At 67.7% G+C, this 9,709-nt stretch overlaps 1 protein-coding gene across 1 annotated transcript in view; it reads right to left on the bottom strand.

The window, feature by feature from the left end:
- Positions 1–242: 242 nt before the first annotated feature.
- LOC111149471 (mucin 2, oligomeric mucus/gel-forming) overlaps positions 243–9,709 on the bottom strand; it is a 22,417-nt gene continuing 12,950 nt past the window's right edge. Inside the window, exons 30-50 of the mRNA XM_022506560.1 lie at positions 9,430–9,629; positions 8,661–8,755; positions 8,201–8,476; positions 7,700–7,929; positions 7,218–7,392; positions 6,561–6,808; positions 5,826–6,009; positions 5,357–5,579; positions 4,550–4,728; positions 4,087–4,171; positions 3,858–3,958; positions 3,736–3,767; positions 2,890–3,064; positions 2,622–2,726; positions 2,441–2,481; positions 2,069–2,191; positions 1,885–1,983; positions 1,118–1,246; positions 960–999; positions 565–691; positions 243–480 (exon numbers count right to left, since the gene is read on the bottom strand). Of these exons, the coding sequence (XP_022362268.1) occupies positions 243–480; positions 565–691; positions 960–999; positions 1,118–1,246; positions 1,885–1,983; positions 2,069–2,191; positions 2,441–2,481; positions 2,622–2,726; positions 2,890–3,064; positions 3,736–3,767; positions 3,858–3,958; positions 4,087–4,171; positions 4,550–4,728; positions 5,357–5,579; positions 5,826–6,009; positions 6,561–6,808; positions 7,218–7,392; positions 7,700–7,929; positions 8,201–8,476; positions 8,661–8,755; positions 9,430–9,629 (3,105 nt within the window). The remainder of the gene's footprint in view (positions 481–564; positions 692–959; positions 1,000–1,117; positions 1,247–1,884; positions 1,984–2,068; positions 2,192–2,440; positions 2,482–2,621; positions 2,727–2,889; positions 3,065–3,735; positions 3,768–3,857; positions 3,959–4,086; positions 4,172–4,549; positions 4,729–5,356; positions 5,580–5,825; positions 6,010–6,560; positions 6,809–7,217; positions 7,393–7,699; positions 7,930–8,200; positions 8,477–8,660; positions 8,756–9,429; positions 9,630–9,709) is intronic.

Here is a 9,709-nt window from a genome sequence, read left to right as displayed (position 1 = left end):
CACTGGGGTTGCCCCCCGGGCCTTCTCACCCACTCGCCCCACCGCAGCCACCCAGAGCCCGGCCCCCACTGAAACACACCGGCACAGCGTCTGCCTGAGTTTATTTGGGAAAGCGAAGAATCGAACAAAGACTCAGAAAATAAATATCGGCCAAGAGGAGGCCGCTTGGTGAGGGAGCTCAGAGGCCAGCGGGAGGGCGGCGGGTGGAGGGCGGGGGGTGGTCCTGGGCGGCGGGACCGCACTCAGTCCCTCCCCGGGTGCAGGCCCCGGGGGCTGGCGCGCCGCTGGCGGCCAGGGGCCCTGTGCTGAGCCCGCGGGAGCCCGCACACGGTGTCCTGGCAGGAGCAGCTCTCGATGTGGGTGTAGCTGTGCTTCCGCGAGCTGCCGTCTGGGCAGCTCAGCTCTACCTCCCGCTGGCTGGTGCGCCCCTCCTTGCAGCAGGAGCACTGGTGGTCCAGGGCCTGGGCCTCGGCCGAGTACCTGGGGCGGGGGGAAGGGCCGCGGTGAGGAGCCGCTCCCAGGCATGGGAGCCCCGCCCCTGCCCCCCCAGGGCCTGGGCCTCACTTGACGGAGGTCTCGCAGGACCCAGAGCAGGAGTTCATCACGACTTTCTTGGTGCAGCCGGAGTGAGAAATTTCCTTGGTCATGGGGACAGTGGAACAGAAGATCCTGGTCTCATTCCGAGGGATGCCTGGCAGGAGGGGGCGGAAGCTCTGGGAGAGGGTCTGGGGGAGCTCGGGGCAGGGGTTCTCCACACCTTCAGGGGCCCGCGGCTTCCTCCCTACGGCTGCTTCTCCCTCCCCAATCGCATCCGGCCTCAGCTGCCCCCCAGCCCGCAGGGCACCCCAGATGACGCCCTCAAATTCAGTGTCCAGTGGACAGAGGCAAAGACGCCGTCCCCCGGCCTCTCCCGCTCCAGGGTCCTGGCCGGACCGCCCCGCCCGGCCGCTGGCGCTCACATTTCCTGCAGCATCCATTCGGCATGAACACGATGGAGCCCTGGAGGGAAGGAGAGTGAGCCTAGGACCCAGCACTGCCCCGCAACAGTGAGCAGCCCCCTCCTGCCACAGGGTGTGGAGGGACAAGGACCGGACTGCCCCTGGGGACCCCCACTCACTGGGAGGCAGATGCTGGGGTCGAAATCAGGGCAGGTGATGTTGGACACGGAGGAGATGAGCTGGTTGTGGACGTTCACGCAGCTAAAGAAGGTGCAGTTGTTGGTGGGGTCGTGACGTATGTCCCCAGGCTGCAGGGCAGAGGGCGGTGTGGTGAGGGACAGCAGGACACCCGGCCGGCAGGCCCCGAGCCACTGGGCAGGGGACACCCAGGAGGGGCCCCGGGACAACTGCCAGCCTGCAGTCCACAGACACATCCACACCGCCAGCACCTGCTGACGGGCCCTCGTGCAGAGAAAGGTGTTTCTAGATGTGATGACATTAGAGGTCAGGAGAGCAGACCGTCGTGGATGACACGGGTGGCCCTTAATCCAGCCACCAGTGTCCTTGCAGAGAGCAGGGGCCATGGGACAGGGGGCAGACAGTGCACAGGTGTGGCCATGAACCCAGGGCTGCCTGGAGCCCCAGAGGCTGCAGAGGCAGGAAGGTCCCCCAGAGCCTTTGCCGGGAGTAGGGCCCCCCTTGATCTTGGCGTCGGACTCCGCGGGAGGCAAGAGTCAGCCACTCACCGTGTTTCCAGCCCTCGTCTGTAGTCCCTGGTCATGGCCACCCCAGGACCCTTGCAAAGCCGCGCCCAACCCAACAGAGAGCCAGCTGGGGACACAGGAGTGGTCCCAGGCCCCGACGCTGGCTCCGGGTCAGCCCTGCCCCCCGCCCGTGTGGAGAGGCAGGACGTGTGCGCTGCGAGCCGGCAGGGCTCCCCGCGCACCTTCAGGATGATGGTCTCCGCGCCGGGTCTCTTGACGATGCAGTGGGTCTGCTGACACTTGCCGCAGCACTGCCCGGGCACGTCCACCAGCTCGAAGCCCTGCGGGACACGCACGCTCAGGTCGGCGCGGGCAGGAGAGGCACCGGGAGCCGGGCGGGGGCCGTCAGGGGCGGGGGTGGCTTACAGGGCTGCAGTTGTCGTCGCAGGGCACGTGGGTGCAGGAGATGACGTTGAGCTGTGTGCCGCTGTCCGTGCGGTTGGTGCAGACACAGTCCTCGCACTTGGAGGAGTACACTGGAGACCCGGGCTGGGGCCCCAGGGAGGCCGGTGAGGCCGGGCCCCGCCCACGCCTCCCGCCTGCTGCAGGGGGGACGTCCACAGGCCCGACGCACAGCGTGGAAGTCCCAGGGCGGGCACCCCCGCCCCGGGCAGGCACCCCCGCCCCGGGCACTCTGCCTGCCCCTCCACCCGGGGCTCTCCTGGTACTCAGCCTTGGACCCCCCCTTGGCCCAGGACCACCCCTCAGCCCGGGACTGCCCCTCGGCCCGGGGCTCACCTGGTACTCAGCATTCCCGTGAACGCACACCCCCTTGGGCACTGGAGGAAGAGGATGGAGACGGGGGTCAGGTGGGACCACCTGACCCCGCAGCCGACACACGGGCCCTCAGGCCTGGGCTGGGCGTGTGTACCATGTGAGGTGACCCCCCGCGGCTCCCCGACCGCCAGGCCCCACTGACCACAAGAGTAGGACGGGCAGCACTTCCCGGGTCTGGTCTCGCTGCTCACGTCAAAGCCCAGCGGGCACTTGGGCGGCTTCCCCTGGCACAAGCTGGTGTTGCACTCTGTGGGGGACGGAGGACGCGGTAGGAAGGGCAGGGCCTGAAGGCTGCAGCCCCCTTCCACACGCGGCTCGGGGGGACGCGCCCTGCTGGCCCAGCCCCCGCGGGCCCCCAGGTCAGAGGCCCGCGCTCGGTGGGGAGGTGAGGACGGCGCCGGGGCCCTTACTGCAGGACGTGATGTTACAGCAGGTGTCGGCGGGGTTGACCTCGGTGAGCGGGTAGGTGCCGTCCTCCGTGCACGTGACCGGCTCCTGGTGGCACTCCTTGGGCTCGCAGATGATGCCGCGGCCGCCCTCCAGGCACACACAGTCCTTGCAGTCGAACTCAAAGTGCTCTCCGAACTGGGGGGAGAAAGTAGGCGGGCTGGGGTCACAGCGCCTGCCCCCTCACCCCTCCGCACGCGCTGGGGCTGCCCGCCAGGCGCCAGCACTCACCGGGAGGGGCACCATGGTGGGCGTGGTGCCGAGGGCCCTGGGGACACCTGTGCCCCCCCCGCCTCGCCCCACCCAGGGCTGGGTCACTGACACCACAGCCGTGACCCACTCCCAGCGTTTACCCCCCGGGCCTGGCACGCGGCAAATCGCCACACGCGTGTGGGGGGTTCATGGGATAGAACGAAGGAATCCGCCACACGTGGAAGACACGGACAACACCGCCGTGGCCAAGATGTCATGTTGGGTTTGGTCAGAGCATCTGACGACCGAGGGGTGGGTGGACAGTTGGACAGACAAAGGGATAGAGGATGGCTGGGTGAGGGCGTGGATGGGTAGAAGGAGGGAAAGAAAGAGAGAGAAGGAGGAAGGGGGGGATGGAGAGGCAGGGTGGGAGATGGGTGGGGGGTGGGGGCACCCAGGGGGCACCTAGGGGACACCCCTGCTGGCTCAGCCTTCTAGGACTTGAACGACAGGACTCAGGGTTTGAGACTCCCAGGTTCCTGTGTGCGACCCGCCCTAGCCCCCAGACTCCGGGTGTGTGGGTGAGTCCCATCCCAGCACCAGGAGGAAGGGCCGACCTTTCTGGGCACGTTGTCAGGTCCCACGCAGCCTGGGGAGGGAGAGAACACAAGTACGTTAGTGGAGCCCAGAGCTGCAGGACCCGGGGGGCTTCGCCGAGCCACGTGGGCAGGCGCCGTACCACACATCTCCACGCAGACGTCGAACCCCGGGGCGTAGTTCATGGTGCCCTCAGGACAGAAGCAGCCTTCCACCAGGCGGTCGTTCTTCTGCACTATGGGCCTGGGGGGGAGGACATCACGAGATGCGTGTGTGCACAGGCAGGGGCCAGGCACGTGGGACCACGACGCCCTGACAGCGTCTGCCACCCTGACGCACGCCCGTGGGGCGAGCTGGCTCTCCCTGCATACCTTAGAGCAGCTGCACTAGACTCGCAGGAGGGCTCATCTGCAGGGCTGCAGGCCCGGTACTCCCTGTGAGGCGGGCACGTCATCGCTGCGGGAGGGAGAGGGGATCAGAGGAGCCGGAGTCTGGAGGGAGGGCCCATGGGCCCCCTGGCAAGGGACAGGCCTGCCCAGCCTCTCCTGTGCCCGCCGAGGGCGACCAGCCGCCCAGCGCTGCCCACCTCAGCCCCCACGCCATCCCTGAGCTGGGACGCAGGTGCCCAGGTGCCTAGCAGGTTGGCTGGAGCCCCAGGCCCCCGGCACCCCCAGCCTGCCCTTCTTCCCGCCCCAAGGCCCAGGCCTGCATGCACTCCCTGCCCACCCGGCCCTCCCGCCCCCCCATGTAGCTTCAGGCCGGACACGGCACCCAGGGAAGCCCGGAGACCCGTCGGGCCCACAGGCCGCAGGTCTGGGGCGGGGGGACACGCACAGCAGACCCCGTGGGTGTGGTTCCTCCAGTCGACACAGATGTCGGCCTGGGCACAGAGGGCAGCGTAGGCCTGCAGGCTGGCACACTCCAGGCCCGAACCGGGCACAAAGCAGCTGTCGAACACGCAGGCCTCGTAGTAATGCTTGGGGGGCACCATGGTGTGGCACGGGGCAAACAAGCTGTGGGGGAGGCGCGGGGCAGGTCATGCTCCGGCCAGCCCTCCCCACCCACCCAGTGCCTCCACCCGGAGGCCCTCGTGGAGCCTGGCTCAGCTCGCATCCCCCCAAAACAGGCGCCCGCGGGAGGACAGTGTCCAGGGAGTGACCGCGCAACCTCAGGAAAGGGGGGCCGGCCTGGGGGGTGGGGGGCTCCAAGCTAGGTGGCTGCCAGGTGCCGGGACCCCCGCCTGCAACCCCAGGGAGTCCCCCAGACTCAACTCGCGCAGCTCTGGGGACAAGGCCCTCGCTCGCATGGCCGCTCGCTCTGGGCTCTCTCCCGGATCCCAGCCCTGAGCGCTCTCCCTGCGGCCTGCAGCTCAGCCAGTCCCACCGAGGCAGGAGAGATCAGGAGGTCAGAAAAGGCGCGGGGCTGTGTGACAAGACAGCTCAGCCCCGTAGACGTGAGAAGCCCCGGTCCTGGGCCCTCCGCGACCCAGTATCTGCCCACGGCACCCTGACTGCCCCGGACGTCCCGGCCCCGTGCTCAGCCCTGGGCCTCAGCTCCTCTTTGCAGACGGGGGTACAGCACGAGAGGCCACCGCTCCCCGAGACCCCGACCCCGCAGCTCGCAAGGGACCAGCAGGGGCACCTGTCTCTGATGAGCTCGCAGAGAGGAGAGGCACAGTCCTTGCGGGAGGTGGTGCTGGCCCCTGGTGGCGTGACGGCCGGACGCTTGGTGGTGACGCTGGTGTGAGGACAGTGTGGCTTGGAGGGGTCATTCACCACCCACTGGTCAGCCGCCAACCCGCAGTCGGACACGATCTCCCCGCTGGGCAGCATGCAGTCGTCCGCCGTGTCGTTGGTGCACGTGCCTGTGTGGGGAAGGAGCCCACGTCGTACACACCCGCCCCCGGACCCTCCCCTTCTCCAGCCTGGGACCCCCGGAGACTGTCAGGCCAGGGCCAAGAGCACCGATGGGACAAGACTCCCATCGGCCTCTTCCCAGGGGGCCCCGAGCCGGGAGCGAGAGAACCACGGCGGGGCTGGCAGGAGCTCTCACCCAGCCCCCACCTCCGAGCCGCCCTCCGGGGGAAGGAGCCCACGGGGCCGGGGCTCACCACACTGGCCCTTGGTGTTGTTGCCAAACAGGCGGTGGGGCAGCGTGATGGAGAAGGAAAGTCCGTTGTAGGTGATGAGGGCGCCCAGCTTGGAGATCTCCACCACGTAGTTGATGCCCAACTGGTACACGTGCAGCTCGTTCTTCATGTAGGGCAGGGCCACGACTTGCCTGTTGACCTGCACCTGTGACCGGACACGGGGTCAGGACAGCCAGCGGGCAGGTGGGGGACCCTCAGCTGGCCTCAACCTGGCCACTCGGGAAACAGAGCCTCGTGGGTCTGACAGGGATGAGTCGGGGCAAGCCGAGACCTCCTCCCAGGGCACCTGGGATCATCCCTCCCCTGCCTGTTTTCAGGCCGGTGCGTCCAGTGGGCGGACCTCAGCCTGTCCCCCGGCTCCCTGGCGCCTGCCCTGGTCCCTTTCCCACTTTGTTTCCATCGCTCTTGCCAGACTTGTCCTGGCCAGTCCCCGGGGGGAGGTCACAAGGACACTGCACTCAGAGGCCCGGGAGACGCCGGGGCTGAGGGTGCGGCTCCCGGCTCCAGGACACAAGCAGCCCCACGCGAGTGTGTGGCCAGCGCCGTGCTCGGGAAGGGGACTCCTCCCAGAGACCTGGGGCTCGGGCTGGTGGTGGAACATGAGCTGGGAGGTCAGGGGACAGCGCGGTCCACCATGGAACGAGGGCGCGGGCGCACGGCGCAGCCTGCGTGGGTGTCCCCGACCTGGCCGCGCACCTGGACCTTGATGGGCCCCATCTGCAGGGTCTTGATGAGAACCTCCTGGGACTGGTAGCGCACCACGAGTGTGCGGGGGCAGGACACCTGGTCGTTGACGTCACAGTGGTAGTTGTCGATGTAGACGCCGAAGTTGCCGAGCGTGGGGGTCACCTCCTCCACGAGCACGTACGTGCAGTTCCCTTGGTAGCTGTAGTACAGCCCGTCGAACGTGACATAGTGCGGGTCCCCCCAGCCCGCGCAGTAGCCTGTGGAGGGTGCGCTGCTGAGCCACGCCGAGCCCCAGGCCCGGGCGGCACTGGGGGCAGGAGCCGGCGGGAACCCCGGCTGGACGGGCACTGTGAGCAGGAACCCCGGTTCCCGGGGTGCACGGGACATCCAAGCCCGTTCTATGGGACGGAGCCTCGCTTTGGAGCCAGAAGACCCGGGCTCTGAGCCCAGCTCTGCTCCCCCGGCCCCGGGAGCAGCGCCATTCTGCAGGGGTGGCCGTCCCTCCCAGGCAAGCCCCTCCCGCCCCCGGACCCTCTGCCGAGGAGGGGCAGCGAGCAGGAAGCCCACCACAGGCAGCCACAGCGTCCAGCCCGGGCCCCGCACCCGAGGGCCTCAGACCCCGCAGCCACCACCCCACCGAGGGTCCCGCGCCTCGGGGGGACCTACAGTCGCACTCCCAGTGCGGGCAGCACTCGTCGGGGCTATAGACAAGCGTGGGCTGGAGCCCATTGGCACAGGTGGGCTTGGGCGGGACCTCGCACTCCACCTTCACGAGCTCTACGGTGTTGTTGTACTTGCAGATCGCCATGGTGCAGTTACACAGCCACCACTTCTCATTCTCCTGCGGCGGGAGGGCGCGGTTCAGGGGCACCGGCCGGGACCCCCTCCCACCCCCGCTAGAGGCCAAGCCGCCGGGCACCCCGTGTGGGACGCAGCTCACTGCCAGCCAGCTCCCCACAGCAAGGGAGGCTGGGGGAGATGCGGAGGCTCCAGCGGATCCTGCGCCCAGAAGGCCAGTGGTGCAGCTGCAGAGACGGGGGCGCCTTGGGGTGACCCGCGGAAAGGCAGCGCCTGGGCTCCAGACGCCTAGTGGCCCAGTGCGTGTGCTTGGTGCCAAGGGGACAAAAACCTGCCCACGGCACACTGACCTGTCTGGGAGGATCAAAGTCCGGGCACCCAGGGGGCTTGGTGGTGGCCACTGTGCTCGATGCCGTGGGCGTGGGTGGTTTGGGTGTTGAGGTGGGTGTCGGCTTGGAAGGGGTAGGTGCCGGGGAGGGCGTGGACGGGCATGACCAGTTGAAGATCTCAATGGTGCAGGACACCGAGCAGTTTGCATAGTAGCAGGTATCCCCGTGCGTGCCGTTGTACACCATCTCACCTGCGGGGGGAGAGGCCGGTCCCCCACTGTCCAGGCAGGGCTGGCTACCGGGGTGTTCAGGCACGTCCCCACGAGGCCACCCACCCCCACGTCCCTGACACGCGGCTGCAGCAAAGGGGGCTGACCACAGGGACAGCTGCCCACACCCAGCATCCAGCTTCCCCCACGAGCTCCCGGTTTCGACTCACGCCTGACCCCTCACCCCTGGTAAAGCAGAGGCCGAAGCCCCACCAGCCGGTCACCAGAGAGCCCGAGTGAGAAGCTGGGGTACCTGGTGCGAAGTATGTTTCATTCAAAACGCAGCAGCCGACCTGAGTGGAGGACCTGACCGGGCCCGTGCTCACGCTGATGTTGGGGGTGGAGATCGGAGTCAGGGTGGGGGTGGGCACATAGGAAGACGTGGGCGGCCTGGGGGTTCCTGTGGTGGTCGTGGACGCAGTCGTACGAGTGGGTGTGGAGGGGGTTCCCGGGGTGGGCGAGGGGGGCCTGGTGGTGGTCTCGCTGGTAAGCGTGGTCTTCGAGGAGGTGGGGCCAGAGGTCTGCGGGCCTGGAGGAATGGAGATTTCAGGGCGGAGCTGATGGCACCGCTCTCTGAGAGGCCCCAGGAGCCTGATGGCAAATGCCGCCTCCTTGCAAAAAACCCGCTCGAGGCGTGGCACGTGGCATGGAAAGGCCGTCGTCCACTCTCCTGGCTCTCAGCCTCGAGGGAGGGCAAGGAGAGCAGGGCCCACCATTCCACAGTGTTAGGTCCCCGGCGGGGAGGCGGAAGCCATGGTCACAACATCGGTCCCGCTGAGATCGTGCTGACCAGCTTCCCTCCGAAGCCCTAGTGGGAGGTGCAGACACAAGTGGTGGACAGAAGGAGGGTCCCTAGGGCACCTGGCCGGCAGCCGCCTTTCCCCACTGGCCCCACATGCCACAGTGGGGCCCCCTCCCTAGGCTGCTTTGCCCTGGTGCCCATCACTCTGCCAAGGACCGAGGAACAAGGACCTCAGGCAGCTGTGCCTGTGGAAAGACACCTTAGGGGGGCAGTGGGGAGCCCTCAGCTCTGCCGCTCACACACAGCCTAAGGTCAGCAGCTCCCTCAACGCTCAGTGGCCAGCCTGCCACGCAAGTGAGGAGTGCCGGACCCTCGCTGGGGAGCCCCTCCCCGGGCAGCGCGGGGGGCAGCACCTCGCATGTGAGAAGCCGTACGGCTCCCTGGCAGGAAAGCTCGTTCGCCTAGACTAAGGGGCCTGAGCACACCACAAGCACACAGTCTCCGTGCCCATTACGTGCCTAGAGTGCTGCTCCCGGGCAAGGGCGGAGGGGAGGCCGAGGTGCCCCCAGTGGTAGTGCCCTTTGGTTCGGTTGGCGGAGAGGGAGAGAGTGTGCTGGAAATCTCCACGATGGCTGTCGTGCTAGTCAGAAGCGTAGTTGATTTTGTGGAAGCAGGAAAGGTGAACTGAGAGTTTGAAGGAAAGGAGGGCTCAGGTCTGGGTTTGGGGATGGTGGTCTTACCTGCAGGTGTAGAGCCCATGCTGGTGCTGATGGTGGGGGTCGAAGTCCGGGTCACTATGGTGGTCGTGGTGGTGGTTGGGATGGGTGTTGTGGTCTCGGTGCCCGTGGTGGTACTGAAGGTGGGGGTCGAAGTCGGGGTCACTGTCGTGGTCGTGGTGGTGGTCGGGGTGGGCGTGGTGGTCTCGGTGCCCGTGGTGGTGCTGATGGTGGGGGTCGAAGTCGGGGTCACTGTCGTGGTCGTGGTGGTGGTTGGGGTGGGCGTGGTGGTCTCGGTGCCCGT

This window comes from Enhydra lutris, unplaced genomic scaffold (assembly GCF_002288905.1).
Source record: "Enhydra lutris kenyoni isolate GAN:26980312 unplaced genomic scaffold, ASM228890v2 scaffoldscaffold22, whole genome shotgun sequence".
Classification (NCBI taxonomy): domain Eukaryota; kingdom Metazoa; phylum Chordata; class Mammalia; order Carnivora; family Mustelidae; genus Enhydra; species Enhydra lutris.
The sequence above is the reverse complement of the archived record's forward strand: the minus strand, read 5'-3'. Positions and strand labels throughout refer to the sequence as shown.